Source organism: Anomaloglossus baeobatrachus, chromosome 6 (assembly GCF_048569485.1).
Source record: "Anomaloglossus baeobatrachus isolate aAnoBae1 chromosome 6, aAnoBae1.hap1, whole genome shotgun sequence".
In the NCBI taxonomy this organism is placed as follows: Eukaryota; Metazoa; Chordata; class Amphibia; order Anura; family Aromobatidae; genus Anomaloglossus; species Anomaloglossus baeobatrachus.
In genome coordinates, this window is record NC_134358.1 from 59,258,558 (window position 1) to 59,283,221 (window position 24,664).

At 38.2% G+C, this 24,664-nt stretch overlaps 1 protein-coding gene across 7 annotated transcripts in view; it reads left to right on the forward strand.

Moving 5' to 3' along the window:
* The window catches only part of CSMD3 (CUB and Sushi multiple domains 3), a 2,007,504-nt gene that overhangs the window by 811,826 nt on the left and 1,171,014 nt on the right, over positions 1–24,664 (forward strand). For 3 of the 7 annotated variants that reach the window (XM_075352941.1, XM_075352938.1, XM_075352940.1), the window contains one exon: positions 24,083–24,160. The exons of the other annotated variants lie outside the window; for them this stretch is intronic. In XM_075352941.1, coding sequence (XP_075209056.1) covers positions 24,083–24,160 — 78 coding nt within the window. The remainder of the gene's footprint in view (positions 1–24,082; positions 24,161–24,664) is intronic. 7 annotated transcript variants of the gene reach the window in all.

The following is a 24,664-nucleotide window of genomic DNA, read 5'->3' on the forward strand; positions in this document are numbered from 1 at the left end:
TATCTTGTAGTTACTAAGCTTTGGTTCTATCTCTAATTTCTAAGATAAGAAAATGTAATTTTTAGATACTGAGAGCAAGTTTTTTTATTCTATTATCAATAGCACTAGGAAAGAAAAATATTATAACTGCTTATTATGGCATACAAGTAAAATATATCTTTGTACCGTGTTAGCCAGTAGAGATAAAAAAAATTGTTTAAAAGAACAGAGAGTCCTCAGTGGTTGATACCTTTTAATGGCTAACTGAAAAGATGGTAATAATTGCAAGCTTTCGAGACTACTCAGGTCTCTTCATCAGGCATGGTATAACACAAAATCTGAAGAGTCACATATTTATACACAACAGGACATAGAATGGGGCCCCATTCTATGTCCTGTTGTGTATAAATATGTGACTCTTCAGATTTTGTGTTATACCATGCCTGATGAAGAGACCTGAGTAGTCTCGAAAGCTTGCAATTATTACCATCTTTTCAGTTAGCCATTAAAAGGTATCAACCACTGAGGACTCTCTGTTCTTTTAAACAATTTTTTTTATTATGGCATAAAAATGTTTGTGTTCCCAAACTGCATTTGTGTTCTTAAAGTCAGCTTGGCTGTTACTTCTTTGGGATGAAAAGGAAAATTGGATGGGAAAATGGAATATCTTTCATCTCCTTTTGGTTAAGATCATGGCCATATTATTAATGCAGTACTGGTTTGTATAATGAATATACTCTCGCAAAGTAGATTTTTTTTTATTTTAAAAGTATATCTATGCATTTTAAAATATAACTACAAACATACATAGCACACAATCAATTTTTTTAGTAAGTCTCAACAATTTTTAGTTATGATAAATAATTAGAATAACATTCATCACTGGTGGACATAGATAGAAATTAGCCCCTTTTAAAATGTGGAACCCAAAACTGGATCCCATATTCCAGATGGGACCTTGCAAGTGATTTATAGAGGGTTAACAATATGTTGTGAGCACACTATCGGATTTCCCTTTTTATACATCCTAAAATCTTGTTTGCTTTTGCAGCTGCTGCTTGACATTGAGTGCTGCTGCTCAGCTTATTTGTAATGAGAATACCCAAGTCCTTCTCCTGTTCTGTAGTCCTGAGTTTACTTCCATTTAATGTATACGCAGCTATAAGATTACTCTGTCCTAGGTGCATTACTTTACATCTATCAACAATAAATCTCATTTGTCAAGTATCTGCCCATTCTGACATCTTATTCAGATGGTTTTGTAATATTGTACTATCAAGGTCAGTTTTTAATATCCAACATATTTTGTTGTCATCAGCAAAGACTAACAATTTACTATTAATCCCATCCACAAGGTCATTAATAAAGAGATTAAAAAGAACTGGTCCTAAGACAGATCCCTGCGGCACCCCACTGCTGACTATTGCCCATTTATAGAATGTACCATTTATGACAATTCTTTGTTTCCAATCTTTAGCCAATTCCTTACCCATCTGCTGATAGTTTCCCCTAGTCCTTGCTTCAATGTACAAACAAAAAAAATCCCGCCGTTTCTTCACCGAAATGCTCTGTTTATTGCTGGCTGTATGCGAGTGGAGAGCTAATCTGCCCAATCAGTGACTTCCAGTGGAGCTCTGGCTCCAGGATCAAGTTCTGGTCAAGTCCCGGTTCTGAACCTAAAGTCAGGCTGAACCCGGCAAACACAAACCTCCACAGGTCCACTCATCTCTAGCCCCTTTACCTCCTGGGGAACAGGTTGCACCATACCTTGTTCACCCTTAATTATTATCATCATCAGTAGTAGTAGTTACGGTAATTAAAGTAATAGTAACAGTAATGATAATAGTTCTAGCATTGCTAATTAATAATTATTTTTTTTACCTGAATTGCTTAATTTGTCATGTAAAAAAGAGAATTTAGGATGTTTTGATAGAAAATGTTTAGGTGCAATTTTTAATATAATTTTTTAAGCTAGAACTAGGAATGGATTAAAAATAAAAAAGGAGAGAAGTAAACTTTGTCCTATATGATTTGTAGCAAACCTTCGTAAGCCGTGTACTACTTGCACTAATGTAAAAAAGAATGTACAATAAAACCTGCAATTATCAATATATCTTTACAGTACTAACTCCTGCTACATTTAAAGAAAAAACGTTTACAATGAAATAAGGAATTTCTGCTTGAAAATAGAAAGGTTTACTACTTTGTCACTTAAAAAAATATCATACAGAGAAAAAGAATGTGCTGTTTGATGCCAAGTAGACATTAGGAAAACCTAAAATAAAGATATAAAACAAAACTTCTAAACTGCCAAAACTAGTGAACATGAAAAGACCGTTAACAATGTATCGACAATTTTGTTAGACGTTTTACTGAGACATGAGATATATAGATAGATAAATAGATAATTAGAGATAGAGAGATAGATAGATAGATAGAGAGATAGATAGATAAATAGATAATTAGAGATAGAGAGATAGATAGAGAGATAGATAAATAGATAGAGGGATAGATAAATAGATAGATAATAGATAGATAGAGATAGATAGAGAGATAGATAGAGAGATAGATAGATAGAGGGATAGATAGATAGATAATAGATAGATAGATAGATAGAGGGATAGATGGATAGATAGATAGATAGATAGATAGAGAGATAGAAAGATAGATCGATAATAGATAGATAGATAGATAATAGATAGATAGAGATAGAGAGATAGATAGAGAGATAGATAGATAATAGATAGATACATAGATAGATAGATTTCATATATAGACGATAGATAGATAGATAGATAGATGGATAAATAGATATTACTTGGATTTAAAGATCGATCAATACATCTAAATATTTTTTTCTACTTGAATCATTACAGTTACTAACTTTGTATGAATAGATATTATTTTGCTATTAACATTATAATTACTTATAATAGTTCAATTGCTTTTTAGGAGTTTTATGCTTTTTATTATATATTAAATTAAAATATTAATACTATTGGATTTTTGCATTAAGACTTTTTGTAGCAGTAGCCAATCAACTTTTGCAACCTCTTAATGATTATTCGAAGACATAAAAGGTTGCATTGCATTATGTATTGTTATGTTTTTTACGGGGACAAACGTAATGAATAGTGAATAATGGAAAATATGTTATGCAATTATATATATATATATATATATATATATATATATATATATATATATATATATATATATCTATATATATATATATATATATATTTATATATCTACCAAACAAGTATGTACAGCATGTATGTATATATATATATATATATATATATATATATATATATATATATATATATATATAAAATTAAATAACTTTCAAAAAAAGTTTTCAATTTATATGACAATTAAAAAAAAAATTAACCTTATTATCCACTTAATAGATTTAAAGATGTTTTGATATTGAGTATTCTAATATTTAGATAAGAAATAAGTGATAGAACACAGCATCAATAGTTAGAGAAGGTGAACAAATATTTGAAATGGTTTTCCAACTACAGAAATATATTACGTATTATTAAAATACATGATTGTAAGGTCAAGGGTTTCCATGGAACTTGTGCTTTCTTGACCTCATCCAAGATGGAGTCTGTTGCCTCGCCTAACCTTTGAACTTCCTGTCTGCCCTGCTTATAAGTCCCAGTCTGGGATTTCATCCTGGCCTGAGTATCTACATAATTGTTACAGGATATTATGTAGATATTCAGGCCAGGACTGAAACCCTGACCAGAACTTATAAGCAGGGCAGACAGGAAGTTCAAGGGCCAGGCGAGACAACAGACTCCATCTTGGACAAGGGCAAAAAAAACTCAACAAGTTCCATGGAAACCCTGGACGTAACAGTATTAAATATAAATAATTTGGATTCCTAAATGCCTACTCTTCTACAGTGATGTCAGAAGTTAATAAAGCAGCAGAATTTCACATAATAATGTCTGCCTATTCAGTCTATATGAGATTTATATAGATTACCGAGTACAGAAGTCAAATTTATTCATCACATCCCAACTACTGTAAGGGCTAAAAAGTATTAATGAGAGGATCTTTTGAAGTTCAAATTCCCCAAATTTTATCCAGAATTTCATAAAAGAAATGTGCTATGAATAGCAATACTGAAAAATGACTAATCACCTGGAAAAATGAAGGGGGTGAGAGAAAAATGGAGAGACTTGTGATAGCCCCTGAATGACAAAATATCATTATCCTGCTTTTTTGATGGTTGTGAATTTATCCACTGATTTAAGGTACTGGGACCGCCAAATCTGGGATTTATAAGGATACCATTGCTGGACCCCTGGTGATCAGACAATTAATACATAAGTGACACATGTCTTTTATGCATAAACCACTTCAATCCCTGCAATATATTTTACCTGTTGTGGGATTTTTGAATAAAGTGTGCCCATTCACATTAACGTGTGAAAATTAAATTTTATACAAGTTTTTGCTTATGACAAGCAACATGCGCTCCATGATACGGACTAAATAATTAAACTAATGTTTAATGTGTAGCTGAATTTTCATATGAAAACTAAAGTTTGAGTAATTCTCAAACTAAAATCTATTCCTTTTCTTTTTTTTGTTGGAGGGGGGGAACATAGTGAAAGTTTGCGTGATCAGAATAGATAGCAAGGATCAACAGAATTATAAACCATTCATAAAATTCTCAAAACTATTTAAAGAAGCATAGAATGAAAGTTAGTGTTGAGTGACTAGTTAACTATTCGTATTCACTATGCTGTTATCGAGTACTGTCCGCTATTCGCATATTCGTTACAAGTAGCGGGAGCAATGTAAGTCAATGGGAAATACTCGCTAAGTAGCAAGTAACCCGAAAGCCGTACATTTCATGCGAGTAGAGAATAGTACGGCTTTCGGGTTACTCACTACTTAGCGAGTATTTCCCATTGACTTACATTGCATCCGCTACTCATAACGAATATGCGACTAGCGGACAGTACGCGCTAACAGCATAGCGAGTACGAATAGTTAACTAGTCACTCAACACTAATGAAAAATACAAGCAAAGATACACCCAGCACCAAAAAAAAAGTTAAAGAAAAGTAAACCTGTGTGCCCAAGGGTGTCATCAGACCATAACCATAGTGACCATCGGAGCCAACACCAGGTATAGTATTAAAAAGTAGAAAAACCGACAAACAAGGTCATAAAATATAATCAATTTTATTAAAGTAGATAATTAAAGCCAAGAAATTGGACAAAGAAATAGTCTCATAAAATGTATAATAAAAATGGGGGACGGTGTGGTCAATATACATATTCACCAATAATTTGCAACAAAGTAAAAAAAAGAGTTAAATATGAAAAAAATACAAAAATTGCAAAATTCTCTCACTAGATATTGAATACAGTCAGCAAAAATTATTGTATACTATCAATTGACAATTATAGATAAACAGTGATGCATAGACATAAATATATAAAGTGCAGTAATGCAATTGAATTATAATTAAATATATCTAGTTAAATAGAATAAATATTAATAATCAATACATAGGGTAGAAAAATTATGTGTGACTTCCCATATGGCTAATAAATAATTACATAATACAAAATAATAAGGAGCAAGTGCAAAAATATAGCATAAATAATTAATAAATTAATTGATTGATTATATCCACACATATAACATGGATGTGTGTTGGTTGCATTCACTGAACATGGGGTAATCTTGGTTAGTAATAATACTGGCTCATAAGTATAAACCGATCACAGTCACTGCTATACTATCCAAGATCAGACTGCATGTCTCACTCAAAATAGTTAACACTAATACATGGCTGCAGATGGATAAGTCTTTCTTGTATCAATATATTACCTGGAGATAAAACACATTGTCCTCATATTTGGTCATAATTCAACTAAATTCCTGTAATTTATATATTTATATGTATCCATCGCTGTTTATCTACAGTTGTCATTTAATATTATATAATTTTTGATGACTGCGTGCAAAATCTAATGAGAGAATTTTGCAATTCTTTTAACTTTTTCATATTTATTTAACTCTTTTTTTCTACTTTGTTGCAAATTATTGATGAAAATCATTATTTTTTTCTTATTCTTCTTCTTATTCTTCTTCTTCTTCTTATTGTTTATTATTATAGTGCCATTTATTCCATGGCGCTTTACAAGTGAAAGAGGGTATTCGTACAACAATCATTAACAGTACAAAACAGACAGGAATAGGAGGAGAGAGGACCCTGCCCGCGAGGGCTCACAGTCTACAAGGAATGGGTGATGGTACAATAGGTGAGGACAGAGCTGGTTGCGCAGTGGTCTACTGGACTGAGGGTTATTGTAGGTTGTAGGCTTGTTGGAAGAGCTGGGTCTTCAGGTTCCTCTTGAAGCTTTCCACGGTAGGGGAGAGTCTGATTTGTTGAGGTAGAGCATTCCACAGTATAGGGGAGGCACGGGAGAAATCTTGTACGCGGTTGTGGGAAGAGGAGATAATATGCATATTGAGCACATCATCCCCCATTTTTGTTATACATTTTGGGAGACTACTTCTTTGTCCAATTTCTTGGTTTTAATTATTTACATTCATAAAATGTATTATATTTTATGACCTTGTTTGTCGTGTTTTTTTGTGAATACTATATTTAAAGAAGCAGTACAATGTTTTCTGTTCTATGTGTTCTACTGGGTATAAAATTTTGTAGACAATATCTATCAAAAAGATTCATGAATCCAAGATAAAATATACCAGAGCTCAAGGAGTCATGAATAGAAGCAGCAGAAAAAGGGATCTTCAGTAGGGAAGGGCAGTGTATTCTGTAATGAGCTACAACTTTCCCATAGAGCTATTATTTTTATTTATTAATTCTTCTTTCAGACAGTAAATCTGGTAGTCAGGGTTGAAAGGTGCATAATAGACATATATGACTTTGAATAAGACTTTTTGTTGCTACAATCAGTAGAGAAAGCAATTAATTTACCTACAAATTTGTATACTGCTGGAAATGTTAGTTTTGATACCAATATTTATCCAATATATATATAAGGAATTTACTTTCCACTATAATGTGCAACACAAGTAACCTTAAGATGCTTTGCAATTATCTGACATATTGCTCATTAACATTGCAATATCCTTTATTGTACAGTGGTTAATTAGGTAGAACATGATCCCGTATTACCATTACTTATTGTCACATCATTCCATGCACTAACTACAACATTATGGCTTAATGTTTGAAATCATCTTACTGTTAAGTAGAAGACATTGCAGTTCCATTAAACATCAGTGACTGGTTTCTCAGAAATCACTTAACAATCCTATGATCTGAATCAAATGAGCGATGAGTATTAAAAACAGAACAGAATGCTAAGTAATGTACTTTTCTCAATAAAAGAAACTGCAAAAATTAAGGACTCACCATTCACTTTGTTTAAAATGAAACATGGGGTTAACGATGACCAATAAGACATAGGCTAACATTTTATCATAAATGGAGAGCTGTTTATTCTTTAATATAAATAGATGCTAGCGTAGACTTCTCTCCAATTTAGGAGTTCAAAGATCTGAATCCAGCATTTCCCAAAAGGCTGCCGGGTTGCCATATATATTAAGGAATTTCATGAATATTGACATATACAAAAATGTAGGCATTTTATACATGACAGCAAATAGCAAAATTCAAACGTGCATACTAAGTATAAAGCTCTTCTTCTGTACAATCACCTTAGTTGCTTTACTAGCTCCCTTGGTTCTATTTTGATAATGAGATACAAAACCTTAAGGCAAGGAACCCCCAAGCTGTGGCTCACTGGATCATCATGTGCGGCCTCCAACTTTGTGCCTGAATCGTACATTAGAATTAGGTCTAGTAAACAATTATGAAAAGAGGGTCTCCAGATGCTGTCTTTGTGAGACTCTTTGCACAGGAGAGATGATCTAACTACAGATTGTCACTATAACAGGTTTGAACCCACTGTGCCACGGCCAGGCTTACCTTGGAGGGGCTAGATTATGTGCTTACTAAAGGGTACTTTGCACACTACGACATCGCAGGTGCGATGTCGGTGGAGTCATGTCGAAAGTGACGCACCTCCTGCGTCGCTCTTGACATCGTAGTGAGTAAATCCTAGATGATACGATTAATGAGCGCAAAATCGTCATAATCGTATCATCGGTGTAGCGTCGTCGAAATCCATAATTACGCTGATGCGACGGTCCGATGTTGTTCCTCGCTCCTGCGGCAGCACACATCGCTGTGTGTGAAGTCGCAGGAGCGAGGAACTTCTCCTACCTGCATCACCGCAGCTCCCGTCTGCTATGTGGAAGGAAGGAGGTGGGCGGGATGTTTACATCCCGCTCATCTCTGCTCCTCCGCTCCTATTGGCCGCCTGCCGTGTGACGTTGCAGTGATGCCGCACGACCTGCTCCCTTAACAAGGAGGCGGTTCGCCGGCCCTTCGACGTTGCTCTGGCCGGCATCCCGCCTCCTTCCTAAGGGGGCGGGTCGTGCGGCATCACAGCAACGTCACATGGCAGGTGGCCAATAGCAGCAGAGGGGCGGAGATGAGCAGGATGTAAACATCCCGCCCACCTCCTTCCTTCCGCATTGCAGCCGGGACACAGGTAGGAGATGTTCCTCGCTCCTACGGCTTCACACACAGCGATGTGTGCTGCCGCAGGAACGAGGAACTACATTGTACCTGTCGCTGCACCGGCATTATGGAAATGTCGGACCCTACACCGATGATACGATAATGACGCTTTTGCGCTCGTTAATCGCATCAAAAAGGATTTGCACACTACGATATCGACTGCGACGCCGGATGTGCATCACTTTCGATTTGGCCCCACCGACATCGCACCTGCGATTTCATAGTGTGCAAAGCCCCCCTAAGTCTTCACCAAAACCTCTGATGGTGAGGATGGACACCAGGTACCTTTCTCCGGGATTGAAACAGCTGACTGGAAGTTCAGGGATGTAGCAACAGAAGAACAGGCAACATGTTGTCAGAGCAGAAAGCAGGAGCAGGAACAGAAGGCTGATAGGACAGAGCCAGAGCAACCATAAGGGAAAAAAGGCAGGACTGCACTGGAGAAAATAGCCAGAGATGGAACTGGAGACAAACAGGGGACTGTCTAAACTAGGGGGTGCAAGCAGACTAGGAACGTAATTGCTCAAGCACCTCCCTACAGTGGAACGTGGCTTAAGTACCAAGTGTCTCTCAGGCATAGGCTGGAAACACTTTTTGAGTAAGTGTGCTGCACCTTTATGAGGGAGGAGGGCTTGTGGATGCCTTAAGGATATTGCTAAGAGACCTGCGTGATGTGTGCAGACCCTGGGGCTTGCAGACTGGAGAAAAGCAGGAGAGAAAGGAGAGCAGCGATGGTGGTAAGTACATCAGCATCCTTGTCTATGGGAGGAGACAGAATAGCGCAGGGCTGATGACATTACACACATACTCGTATTGGTGTTGTAGAAATAAATTAAGTAAGTTGGAGATTTGATGATACTGCCAGATAAAAGAGGAGATTGAAGCTCAATATGATAGCATAGTGGGAGGGCTTGATGTGAGAATATTTATATGGGGAAAGTTGGATTGTCTTTAGACTGAAAATGAGGCTTTTGGTGTTGTTATTATTACGGGAGTGGGGTGGGGGGAGGATTGCGCTGATGTGATTCACAAGCCTTTTTCAGACTTACATGATGCTCTCAAATTAAGGAAAGTTTTTATAATACGTCCTTAAGTTATGGTTCACATGATTTTATAAAAACTTCATCTGAATTACATTATGAGAAAAAAAACAGCTCCTTCTGTGCCTGAAGCTCACAGTAAGTAATCATATTCTATACATTGTCACTGTATCAGGACAATCGAGATGAGCAGGGTAAAGTTCCAGGGTTGTCACTTCTATTGGATATGACAATCCTGGGTGGTTTCAGGCTGCTATTTTTTGGCTGGGGTGCCTAATAACAATTGGCCTTCCTAACCTGAGAATACCAGCTCCCAGCTGTTGGCTTTATCATAGTTGGGTACTAAAATTGAGGCTACTTTAAATTGCTTATTTAAATAATTAAAAAAATAAACCTGCATCTGGTTCTTCTTATTTTGATACACAGCCAAGATATCATGCATGGCTCAGGGTGCAGCCTCTAGCTGTATTCTTTATCTGTGCTGGGTATCCTAATATGGGGTTGACCCTGTGCCAATATTTGTATTTCTTTATTTGTTTTGGGGGAGAAAACAGGTTAAGATACAAAAGTGCAAAAACCCAAAGAACACTGCATGGTGGAAGACAGATAAGTGCAAGGGCCAGATGAGGTATAAATGTAGGAAGACAAGAACCTGATTGATGGCCAAAAAGAGCACCCTTCATGCACGTTTCGCATGCAGCTTCCTCTGAGGTTCATGTCCTCCTACATAACTTGCCCTTATCAATCTTCAACCATGCAGTGTTCCTAGAGATTTTATCCTTGTCATCTCCTTTTAATAATTCATTTTTAAATAATTATCAAATATTTGTTCAGTAAAGACTTTTTGTTTTATTGTTTTGACTACTACTTCTGTGTTGTGGTAGAATTTCATTAAAGTTAGGAGGACCCTTAACATTGATGGTTTTTTGGTCATTCATAAAAGGTTACACTGTGCAGGAGAGAGCTAACCGTAACCATACACTGATAACTCAACTCTCAACTGCTGGAAGGAAATGATGTTTTTTCCTCCCAGCATTCTGGGCCTTTTAGTCATAGAGGCATGGTAGGAGCAATTTAGTCTCCACTCATTACATTGTAGGTGGTGGCTGTAATCACTGTTATAGCCACTGCCTGCTGTATATTGAGCAGTGACTGAAACTATTTTGACCATGCCTCTATGACAAAAATCAAGAGGACGCCAGAAGAAGGAAACATCATTTCTTCCCAGTAGCCGCTCTTTCAGTTCTGTGGCTGGCTGTATTAGATCACTATTAAAATGCAGATTATTATTATTATTTATTATTATAGCACCATCTATTCCATGGCGTTTTACATGTGAAAGGGGTATACATAATAGGGACAAGTACAATAATCATAAACAGTACAAGGCACAGACAGGTACCAGAGGAGAGAGGTCCCTGCCCACGAGGGCTCACAGTCTACAAAGGATCAAAATGCTGTGGAGAGAAAAGCGCACATAGGGTCTTATCTGGCAAACAATGCAGGCTTAGAAAATGAAAACAGGTGCTCACCTATGGAAGTTGTGACAGGCACAACTCCTATGTATGCAGAAAATGGTCAAGCAGCAGCCCCGATGATGCAACAGGGAATCATGAATGGATAAGAAAGTCGGGTTTAACACTGCGCTAAAACCATGAAGCCAAATGATGTGATGAATTCTTTGCTATATTTTCTTTATTTAGGCCAGGTCTATGCGTTTCAAAGGCATGTCCGCCTTCTTCATCAGGACAAAGGAAAAAACAGCATGATCTTGCTGTTTTTTCCTTTGTCCTGATGAAGAAGGCGGACATGCCTTTGAAACGCGTAGACCTGGCCTAAATAAAGAAAATATAGCAAAGAATTCATCACATCGTTTGGCTTCATGGTTTTAGCGCAGTGTTAAACCCGACTTTCTTATCCATTCATGATTCCCAGTCTACAAAGGATAGGTGAGGATACAGTAGGTTAGGGTAGAGCTGGTTGTGTGGCGCTGTATCAGACTGAGGGTTATGGCAGGTTATAGGCTTGTTGGAAGAGGTGGGTCTTCAGGTTCCTTATGAAGCTTGTCAAGGTAGGCGAGAGTCTGATATGTTGTGGCAGAGCATTCCAGAGTAAGGAAGAGGCACAGGAGAAATCTTGGATGCGATGGTGGGAAGGGGACATGAGAGGGGAGCAGAGGAGGAGATCTTGTGAGGATCGAAGGTTACATAGAGCTGGTTGTGCGGCGCTATATCAAACTGAGGGTTACGGCAGATTGTAGGCTTGTTGGAAGAGGTGGGTCTTCAGGTTCCTTATGAAGCTTGTCAAGGTAGGTGAGAGTCTGATATATTGTGGCAGAGCATTCCAGAGTATGGGGGATACACGGGAGAAATCTTGGATGCGATGGTGGGAAGAGGAGATGAGAGGGGAGCAGAAAAGGAGATCTTGTGAGGATCGAAGGTTATGTGCAGATTAATGACCATATCTGATGGTTAGTAGTACTTTTTGAGAGGACAGGTTCCCCTTAAGGGGTAGATTTTGACTTTGCTGTCTTACAATGATTTGCATAAATTATATAATTGCTACTTAAAAATCTATAGGTTTGTACTAATGAAGCACAGCTATCATAAGAAACACTTACCCGGGTTTATCTGCAGTCAGTTGCGCTGGTTGACTAATGATTCGTATAATCCATCTTATTAGAAATTAGACTGTCTATATTGTGATCATTGCTCTCTTATTAAATTTCTGCCCTTGAACTTTTAATCCCATTTGCTGTTCACTTCTGCATAATACTACATTGTATATAAACACAGTGTCAATTATATTTCATTATGGATCAGGACCTTCCGGCACATGATTTAGATTTTAAATACTGCATATATAACTCTGTACATACAGAAGGAGATGTATTCTATAAACCAAATTATTAAATATCTGCAAGCTGGCCAATTATCACAATCGCGGGGCATTACTGATTAAAAATGTATTTAAGTGCAGCGTTGACCTTGCAGAGCGTGAGATTTATCAGACAGTGTTCTTTTAATAAGCAGAAGGGCAATCATTTTAATTCATTTGTTTTTTTGCTGACTAAGAGCTCTGGCAAGCCGGATCTTTTTTGTCTTTCCTCTCCTTCACCTAAGCACTTTGCTGAATTGGAACTTCCACGCATATAATTTACTAATCTGCTTATCAGTGTCAATTTCCCATTCATTTCTCAATTTTTAAAGATCATCAGTTAACATTGTTTTTGAAGTGGAAAAAATGGTAATAAAGTAATAATTTCTTTAATGGTGAATCATTTTTTTGAGGAAATTTTCAATTTTCTATCAAAACCGGACAAGTAAAATAGTAGTAATTTCCGAGGCTTTTCTCTGTATCCATAGATCTGACAGTACTTGATTTCCCAGAATAGTGTGTTCAGGGTAATAAAGTCTAAGGGGAAAACTTTTCTCCTTGCAGAGACTGACAAACCAATCTGGCTGCAGCTATAAGTCTCCTCACTGGCAGCCAGATTGGTTTGTCATTCTCTGCAAGGAGAAAAGTTTTCCCCTTAGACCCCATTATTGCATCTCATACAGCCAGATCAGATCTCATATTTTGCACTGACAAGTGGCAATCAATGAGAAGCATTGCAGCTATAAGTCTCCTCACTGGCTGCCACATTGGTTTGTCAGTCTCCGCAAGGAGAAATATTTTCCCCTTAGTCCCCATTATAGTATCTCATACAGCCAGATCAGACCTATATATTTTTTCACTGATAAGTGGCAATCAATGAGAAACATTGCAGCTATAAGTCTCTCCACTGGCTGCCAGATTAATTTGTGAGTTTCCGGAAAGATCAAAGCTTTCCCCTTAGACCCCATTATAGCCTCTCATGTTGCCAGATCAGATCTCATAGTTTGCACTGACGAGGGGCAATCAATGAAAAGCATTGCAGCTATAAGTCTCGTCACTGGCAGCCAGATTGACTTGTCAGTCTCCGCAAGGAGAAACGTTTTCACCTTAGAGTCCATTATAGCTTTTCATACAGCAAGACCAGATCTCTTACTTTGCACTCATGAGGGGCAATCACGCCGAAAAACCGGGTCTGCAAATTGAGGTTCTAATCTTGATGCTTTATTGATCATTATATTACAGATGTGTTTACACCCTCCTACACTTTCCTAGGGGGAATATTTCCAAAATAAGGTGCTGTACCTATCTATCCCACAGTGGCAGAATGTGTGCGGCTCTCAAAGGCACTGTTCATGTCACATTGTCAGCAGTGTAATCCCTGAGACTGGTTTCATGCAGCCACGATATGGACAAATGTTACGGACAATATTACAATCATATATTTAGAATATTATTCTGATCGAGGATCAATCATTAGTCTCTCAATACTTACTAGGCCTCATGTCACACTATGCCAGGAATGTCACTTTAAAATACCCAGTGGTCCAAAATTAAAATCATTACCAACCTTGATATTTATTCAAAAGACATCATCTACAATTGAGGAAGCTTTTCTATGTCATCAAATATAAATTCCAGTAAACGTGATGAAGAAATGTGAATGAACAACATTAATTACAACAGAAAAAAAGGAGGGAAGGCAAAAATAATGGGTTATCAAAATCTGGCTAGGGTTGGGAGAACGCCAATACTGCAGGAGAAGTGAGGGTTATGAGGATAGTAGATAGCAGTATATCGGGGAATGAAAAAGATTGTGGTGATTCTCAAATAGAAGGAACAATATGGAAACAGATAACCTTAGACGTACATGAGCAACACTGAAGCAACAGATCCCTACAGCTCCCTATACACTGGATGATGATCCTCTCAGCCCTTTATATACTGTATATGGCTCAAACACACCCCATATATACTGAATTATGACCCCCACAGCCACTTATACACTGTGTATGGACCCAGCAGTCCCATATGAAATTAATTATGGCCCCCACAGCCCCTTATATAATGTATTATGGCCCCATAGCCCCATATATACTGTATGATAGTCCACACAGCCTCTTATATAATGTATTATGGCCCCATAGCCCCATATATACTGTATGATAGTACACACAGCCCCTTATATAATGTATTATGGCCCCATATATACTGTGTGATAGTCCACACAGCCCCTTATATAATGTATTATGGCCCCACAGCTGCATATATACTGTATGATGGTCCACAGAGCCCCTTATATACTATGTATGGCCCCAATAATCCAAAATAAACTGTATTATGGCCCCCACTGCTACAGGTTTACTTTATTATGGCCCCCACCACTCTATATATACTGTATTATGGCCCTCAAAGCCCCTTATATATTGTATGATGTCTTCCATAGCTCCCTATATACTGTATAATGATTCAAACAGCTCCTTATATATAGTATGATTGCTTCCCTTATATACTATTTTATGGCCCCCACAGACTCTTATGTACTGTATGGTGGCCTCCCACAGCTCCATATGCACTATGTTATGTCCCCCACAGCCTCTAATATACTTTATTTTGGTACTCACTTCTCATTATTCACCTAATCCTAATTCCCAACACCTCCATCCCCTCTTCTGACTTTTACGGCAGGTCTGCAGAGGTGGCGCAATGCAATTACTGTCTAAATGGTCCTGCTGATGTCTGGCCGCAGGCCTGTAGCTGTCTGCAGCTTAAGAGACAGACAGTAGAGATCAGAAGTTTTGACACCGAAACAGTTTAATGTGATGGTGACAGGAGATCTGGGGGTCAGGGCAAGAAGTTTGGGGCAAGAGCCTATGAATTTTGATGCTAAAGATGCCATTGCCTATCACAGTTAAATTAGGGGAAATAATAGATTATTTTGCTTCAATCTGTTTCCAGGTAGATAAAGGAAATCTGTCAGCAGGTTTTCCTATGTAATATGAGAACAGCATGCTACAGGGATTAAACACTGAATTTGGGGATGTTTCACTTATAAAGGTACCTTCACATATAGCGAGATCGCTAGCGAGATTGCTGCTGAGTCACAGATTCTGTGACGCAACAACAACCTCGCCAGCGATCTCGCTACGTTTGACACATAGCAGTGACTGGCCCCTGCTGTGAGATTGCTGGTCGTGTCGGAATGGAGTGGACCATTTTTTGATCGTCAAGGTCCTACCGGGCAAGAAGCATTAGTGTGTTTGACGCCTTACCAACAACCTCGTTGACGACTCAGAGCTCAGGAACGTACAGCCACATAGGTGTGCAACGACCACCAAGATTGTTATACAGGTCGCTACGGTCACTGTATCGTTGCTGCGTCATTGGGAAGATCTGACTGTTTGACATCTCACCAGTGACTACGTAGTGACTTACCAGCGATCATTATCAGGTCATATCATTTTTGGGATTGCTGGAAAGTCGTTAAATGTGATGGGGGCTTTAGGCTGTGCTCTTGTTTCCACACAATGAATGGTTTATCACCAGGAGATTCACCCTTTTTTGACTAAACCCTTTCTCTGATAAGCAGCTCACCTTCAATGGACAATGTACATAGAAAGCAGTAGTGTGGGTGGAGTTAGCTTTTTGAGTGCTGCTATATGCTACATCTAAAAACTCTAAAACATCTAAAAATTGTGTAACAATTGCTTTACTCAGCAAACTAAGTGATACATCATTGGAATCAGGATCCCTTTTCTTACATTATGCTGCTGTGAGATGAGCTAGCAAAATCCTGATGAACTATTACCTTTATTTTGTTTTTTCTTTGCCTCTGAAATACATTCATTGCAATCCCATCTGTTATGATATTGAGATAGAAAAAAAAACAAGGATAAAAAGTGGAAAAACGTCCGTGCTTCTGTGTCAATAAGGAGTTAATTCCAAATAAAAGCAATGCAGAATGGTTTATTCTACGCGTTTCAGAGATAACCCCTTTCCTTCATCAGGAAATCCAGCTAAAAAAATTATGGGTGGATTTCCTGATGAAGGAGACGGGTTATCTCCGAAACGAGTAGAATAAACCACCCTGCATTGCTGTTATTTGGAATCAACTCTTTATTGACACAGCAGCACGGATGTTTTTCCTCTTTTTATCCTTATTTTTTTCTTGCTTCCGCCTTCGGCACGTGCAGTAGCTGATGCATGCTTTAATAGTGGTTGTGTGTCCCACAACCACCCCAGATGAGTGGTTTTCATTAACCCTTAGGCGGGCTTTGCACGTTGCGACATCGCAAGCCGATGCTGCAATGTCGTACGCCATAGTCCCCGCCCCCGTCGCAGCTGCGATATCCTTGTGATAGCTGCCGTAGCGAACATTATCACTACGGCAGCTTCACATGGACTCACCTGTCCTGGGACGTCGCTCTGGCCGGCGACCCGCCTCCTTATTAAGGGGGCGGGTTGTGCGGCATCACAGCAACGTCACACAGCAGGCGGCCAATAGGAGCGGAGGGGCGGAGATGAGCGGGATGTAAACATCCCGCCCACCTCCTTCCTTCCTCATATCCTATGGAAGCCGCAGTGACGCCGGTAGGAGATGTTCCTCGCTCCTGCGACTTCACACACAGCGATGTGTGCTGCCGCAGGAGCGAGGAACAACATCGGACCGTTGCGTCAGCGTAATTATGGATAACGCCGACGCTGCACCGATGATACGATTACGACGCTTTTGCGCTCGTTAATCGTATCATCGAACCTTTACACACTACGATGCCGCATGCGATGCCGGAAGTACGTCATTTTCAATTTGACCCCACCGACATCGCACCTGCGATGTCGTAGTGTGCAAAGCCCGCCTAACTGTTGTTATCCTGGTATATACGCTTTTTATATCCACAGTTTTTTTACTATGATACTGAGATGACTGTTGTAAAGATTTTTTAAGAAGCTTTAAGAAGATTTAATGATTATTTTAACATATAGAAGATATATTAAAAAGTGGAAAAATATCACCCTCAATTAAAAATGGGTTAAAATTATAGGTCTTTTTCTGCATTCTATTCCATTTAGGACTCCAATTAATAATACATTGGGCTACATGTCGCAATGAATAGCCTTTTTCTCTTTTTCTCACCTATATATTTATTGCTGAACACCCTTTCACTCGTTAAATGTTGAACAGCCTGGATACTGGCAAAAAGCAGATGTAGATGCCTTTTTATACAGTTGAATGGATCACATTATCTTTTGTCATACTTGGGTGCATATAAATGGTTTTACTTTGTTCCAAGATTTTGAACAGTTTGTGCAACATTTTCTCTGCATGAATTAATAAATAAGTAGCCTGTTAAAAGCTTTTGGCAAAATATCTAGATTCCAGTTATTTCATTCCAATAATGTATCTGTGCTGATTCACCATGAGTATTTTTAATTCCCGTGGTCTTTTGATGTCTATTTTGTACTATTTGTGCCAGCCAATACAATATATTTTTATTTTTCTAGTAATATTTCACTCTGACATTCCGTCATATAAATGAATAAAATTATTATTATTATATATATGTTTTTATTTTTCAACGTATGAAAAATGATTTTTAAAAAATTCTGAATTTTTTTAATATTAAATTGCTGAACCCAAGAATAAATATGTGAATCCTTTTACGCAGGTTTTATGGACATATTTCACCTCCAACTTTCATTAAAGATTTACATGAAAATTTTTTAACTGCGTTTTTAGTAAAAGTATTTAACATTTTTTTCAGATTTTTATTGACATTTTTTACATTTTTGAAGTTGTGAATTCACAAAACTATGCAAAATGATGATGACAATAAAATAAACTGTTAAGTTTGGAATCACATAGGGCACCTTGCAGACAAAAATTTGAAATACAAAATAACAGAACATAATCCAGCGAATGTGGGTAGTAAATTTTTTCTTAAAACATCCCATCTATTGTAGACACGTTAAAATACAGTGCAGCATGTTGCAGCCACAGGGCTAAGCAATAGGAACAACCATCCTACGCACTTCAGCTATAGGTAGTCTTAAGTGGGCTTTACATGCTGTGACATTGCTAGTGATGTCGCGAGCGATAGCACCCACCCACGTCGGTGGCGCATTACGGGGTGATCGCTGCCGTAGTGAACAATATTACTACGGCAGTGTCACATGCAATTACCTCTTCACCGATGTCACTGTGGCCGCCAAACAATCTCTCCTTTAGGGGGGAGGTTCGCTTGGCATCACAGCGGCGTCACTAAGCGGCCGCCCAATAGAAGTGGAGGGGTGGAGCTGAGCGGGCGGAACATCCCGCCCACCTCCTTCCTTCCTAATTGCCGGCGGCCGCAGGTACGGTGATGTTCCTCGTTCCTGCGGTGTCAAACATAGCGATGTGTGCTGCCACAGGAACGACAAACAACCTGTGTCCTGCAACAACAATGATAATGGGGATTTGAACAACGTGTAAACGATCAACAATTAGGTGAGTATTTTTGATGGTTAACGGTCGTTCGTGCGTTTAACATTCAATGACGTCACTGACAAGGCCGGATGTGCGTCACGAATTCCTTGACCCCATTGACATCTTGTTAGCGATGTTGTTGCGTGTAAAGCCCACTTTAGTCATGGAATTCTGAAATGTTGCTCTCAGGGGTAACATATTTTTCAAGTAGGGTTTGCACGGATCCTCCCTGCAAAAAAAAACACTAAAAATCCAAAAATTATGAACATCAATGTCAAATTGACTTGCTGTTCCAAAGTTACACCTATTTTTTAACGGCTTTTAACCGCTTCTGGCTTCAAAAGCCATATACCAGCTAAAAGAAGAAATCTGACCATACATTTGGCAATTTGAAAGCTGCCAATATCTTATGTATAAAATTAGAAAAAAAAATAAAAAGCCTGTAGTAAAGCCGCAAGAAAAGAAGCCAAAGAAGACACTATAGGAAAAACGCCTCCAGTTTTCCTTGAACATCTTATCTTTCAAGAATGGTGAGAGTACGCAGACACCTAGAAGACACCTTGAAATAAAGACCAATAAATAAAACTAAACTTTTATTCATTCAATGGTTAAATAATCACATAAAGTGCACTGGACACACATTTAACAACACCATGTAGGAAGAGCTCATCTAATCCCTTTATGGAGATGCACAATCTTCTCTCTCTCCTATTGTGATTATTTCATGGTTGCATAGTCTTTCTTATCAGCAGCCATTATTAGTACAATAGCGATAGTCCTAACAATAGCTATTAAAGTCCTAAAGGTAAAGCCTCCCCAACATGTTTCACCTCTACAGGCTTCAGCAGGGGAACATGTGAAGCTCAAATGTTCTCCTGATGAAGCTTGTATAGGTGAAACATGTTGGTAAGGATTGACCTTTAGGATTTTAATAGCTAGTGTTGGACAGCATGTAATAATAATGCCTGCTAACAAGAAAGGCTATGAGACTATGAAATAATCAAAGTAGGAGAGAGATAAGATTGTGTTTCTCCATAAAGGGATTAGATGAGCTGTTTCTGTACTAAATGTTTTTAAATGTGTGTACAGTGCACTTTATGTAATTATTTAACAACTGAATGAATAAATGTTAAGTTTTATTTATAGGTCTTTATTTATGGGTTTAGTTGCCTTTGTCAAATAGTAATCTAGAAGACATCTTGTGCACATAGCCTAACTGACTAACCTAACTAGATTAGCTTTGATAGTTGTTGGCTAGTGATGAGCAAGCACTACCATGCTCGTTTTTTTGGTACCTGTAATGAGCAGTTGGAACCTTAGATGATCGCTACTCGAGTACTCTAGTATAATGTAAGTCAATGGGGTTTGCCAAGCAAACCAAATTATGCTTTTAGCCTTTTACATCATCAGTCTCTCTTTGTGAATCAATTTTTGAAGGAAAAATGTGCCAAACCTCAAACCAATTTGCTCAACCCTAAATATTAGTCTTCATATTCATTTGTTTATGGACAGGTATCTACCAATAGACCTTGAGGATAAAAGTATTCTACCCATTTCTATCCATTTCTATTTATTCCCAGCATCAATTTCTAGAGAGTTGTGAGGCACTATCTGCATTCTTAAATCATTTTGGTAAAGGTTTTCATTTAGGGCCATTAGTAATTAATTCCCCCTACAGTGGTTACTGCAGTGAAAATGAAGAGCCAACATTAACTTCTGTCAAATAAGCTGCTTTCCAGACTATCCTGAAATAGAACTGATCAACTGATGGTAGTGGACGTTCTTCTGTTAAGGCTACTTTACACACTGCGATATTGGTCCCGATATCGCTAGTGTGGGTACCCGCCCCCATCTGTTGCGCGACACGGGCAAATCGCTGCCCGTGCCGCACAACATCACCCAGAGCCGTCACACATACTTACCTGTCCGGCGGCGTCGCTGTGACCGGCGAACCGCCTCCTTTCTAAGGGGGCGGTCCGTGCGGCGTCACAGCGACGTCACTGAAGCGTCACTGAACCGCCGCCCAATAGCAGCGGAGGGGCGGAGATGAGCGGGACGTAACAACCCGCCCACCTCCTTCCTTCTGCATAGCAGCCGGGAGGCAGGTAAGGGGAGCTTCCTCATTCCTGCGGCGTCACACGGAGCGATGTGTGCTGCCGAAGAACGAGGAACAACTTCGTTACTGCTGCAGTAACGATTTTTAATAATGGACCCCCATGTCGCCGATTAGCGATTTTGCACGTTTTTGCAACGATGCAAAATCGCTTATCGGTGTCACACGCAACGGCATTGCTAATGCGGCCGGATGTGCGTCACAAATTCCGTGACCCTAACGACTCTGCATTAGCGATGTTACAGCGTGTAAAGCCCTCTTTAGAGATAGGACACACGGCAAGGACAACAGACTGAGTAGAATGCAATAAAAAAAATTGCATTCCACTCTGACCCATATTGCTCTATGGGGTCGTTCCCATCTGGGATTTTTTTCTTAGCCCTAATTAGACCTAGAAAACTGTCACAGCATGTTCTGGGTGGCATCCGATCCATTTTCACTTGCACTCATACGAGTCTATGGGTGCAAGTGAAACATTGCACTGCACTCGGATGACATCCGAGTACACTGCAATAATTGCATCAGCTGGCAATGGAGGAGATAGGGAGATTAATCCCTCCCTCTCCTCCGCAGCTGTGATCTGATCGCAGGATCACAGCATAGAGGCATGACACTTGGCTTACACTCCACCAGAGCAGGAGCCAATGGTCATTAGGGTTACTTGTGATAAAACTACTACTTTAATCGAAGCATTGATTACTTATAGCTTTTTATGTCGATAACAGAAAGTTGAATTAAACAAATGGTGCTGAAAAACAAAATTAATCAAAAATATAATTTCTCTATTAAGGAAATTTATAAAGAAATAAAACATTAATTACCTAATTATCTGTTTAATAGAGCACGACAATTCATTCAGTGTGATCCTGCTTAGTTACCAGATTATTAGTCAAATCTAAAGAATTAGCAATACAACATTAACCCCTTAATTTCTGACAAATGTTTAGCTTTTGAGTTTTTTGTTTTTTCCTCCTTTTCTTTCATATACCCATTATAAGTTTTATATGGTGTGTTTTTTACAGGACACATTTTTAGGTTTAAGTGTAATATAGCAGGAAAAAAAAATCAAGGATGGGTGAAATGCTGTAAATTATGCAATTCCACCATAACTTTTAAATTTGATTTCATGGTGTTCATTGCATGGTAGAACTGACCTAGAAACCTGATTCTCCAAGTGAGTACAATTACATGATATACATTTTTTTACTTCATTGGTGAAAAAAAAAATTGCATTTTTTTTTTGTTTCTGTTGCCGTTTTCCAAGACCTGTAATGTTTTCACTTTGAATTAAGGAATGTTTTTAGAGTAGCAAGATTATATTTTCTTTAACGTCATATTTCAGTCCATAAGACATTTTGATCTCTTTTTGTTGCTTTTTTATGGCAATATAGTTCCTGAACAATGCAATTCTAGGGTTTAAATATTCTTTCTCATTACAGCATATAATGATTAGATTATTATTTTTCCCAATAGAGCAGATTTTTTTTTAGATGTAACAGTATGAGATATGTCAGTTTTTAATTTCTTTTTTCTCATGGAGATGTTAGAGGAGGGGATTTCATTTTTTATATACTTTTTTAAAACCTGTTTTTTCTTTCTTTATTGACCTTTAGGGGACTGGAACCTGTAATTGTCTATAGATTATATAATGTAATACACTACTGCCTAGCAGTATTGCAGTGTTCCAATAAAAATCATAGTCTCCTTTGAGGCTCAGCACATAGTGGAGCTTCAAAGGAGGTCCAGGAGGACAGTAACAGTGCTCTTCAGCAGGTCTCCAAGTGTTATAGTAAACCATAATTTCCTTGCAATTGTTCCCTAAGCACTTACTAGCTATGACATATTTTAAATGCTACTATCAGAAAGTTTCAGCAGCATTTAAATAGTTAACAGCCATGACAGGTCTGTTAGAGACAGATGCCAGCTATGGAACATAGCTGGACTCATCTGCATGGGGAGGGAGCTCAGCTATTGAGCACCCTCTACTCAGTCACCCCAGCACAAGACATAGAGTACAATTACACGAGTGTATGGCTCAGATGAGTACAATGCAAGAAAATATTGCATTGAACACAGACCAATGTTATTCAATGAGGGAGAGGAGATGGTCAGCTTTTTTCTCATCCAGATTCTGGATGAGAGAAAAGTGACAGCATGCTGCGATTGTCAGTGAGAGCTGTGTCATTCACACCCATACAAGTCTATGGGTACGAGTGAAACATCAGACTGCACACGGATGACATCTGCGTGCAGTGCGATAATAGCATCAGCTGACAATGGAGGAGATGGGGAGATTAATCCCTCCCTCTCCTCCACAGCTGTGATCTGATTGTAGGGTCAGATCACAGTTGCAGGTCACTCAGCTCACGCTAGCAGCACAGTGGGAGACAAAGGTCATTAGTATATCGAATCCAATGCACATTGGATGCCATACCATAGCGTGAATCCAGCCATATAGTTACATACATATGCATGAAGTGGTTAAGATTTACTCTGATGTATCTACATTTAACATGTAGTCACATGCAGCAGCAAAGTATATTTGTATCAGAACTGTCAGCCTAAAGTTTCCTCTGTATATCATTATTTCTTTTTGTCTTGTGTTGACTTTTAATACATAAGACTAGAATATAACTTATGTTTAGCTTTGTTTTATATTATCTAAAGCTGCTAAAAAAAAATGCTAGTTGAATGACAGCCCACATGAAAGATCCTAATAACATTAATTTACAAAACCATAAATACACTAATAAAGAAAGCAGAACTCTTAAAGGTGAAGTCATTGCACAGTCTACTACACAGAACTATAGAAATATGGAGCAAATGTATTTTTGCACTTTTTACCCTTTTTGCAAATAGTTCAACAGAAATGACAATCACAAGCTTTAAGAAAACTGTTTCAACCAGACTGTTTTACCTTATACTTGTTCTTCTTTGTTTTCCTAAATAGTGAAAAGGTCCATAGATTATAAGTCTAGAGGATTTAAATTGTTTCCAGGGAAAGACATCAGCAGCAAGTTTTCTATCTGTGAGTGTACCCATTTTCGTTTCTACTTTTGGTGCATCATTGACCTCTTGTGTCTGTGTTTATTCTTGTTGTTAAAGCATTGTTTAATGCATATGTATATATTTTTTTTTTACCTTTAGCTTGCATGCTCTTCTTTCGAACATAATGGTCCAACACATTAGGGTTCCACCATTTATGTTTTTTATTTGGACTTTTGCAATCTGCGGATGTCAACATTTGTGGAAACAAGAAGTACCATATTCTTAACCGGGAGTAGCCTACACAAGCAAATGAGCAATTGGAAAGCTTTTCATTCTGTCTATACAGACTATAGTCCTAAATCCCTGCTGATGTCTGGATTTTTAACTTGAATACAATTGTTCTTTGCTCAATTTTCAACAAGAAATAAACCTTATCATTTGTGAAAAGGAAAATTTTGTTCCTAAACCACTTACGACTTAAGATTTCTTTTACGGTTGCAAATTTTATGAATTTTTATAAATGTATTCAATTCATTTGACTTTT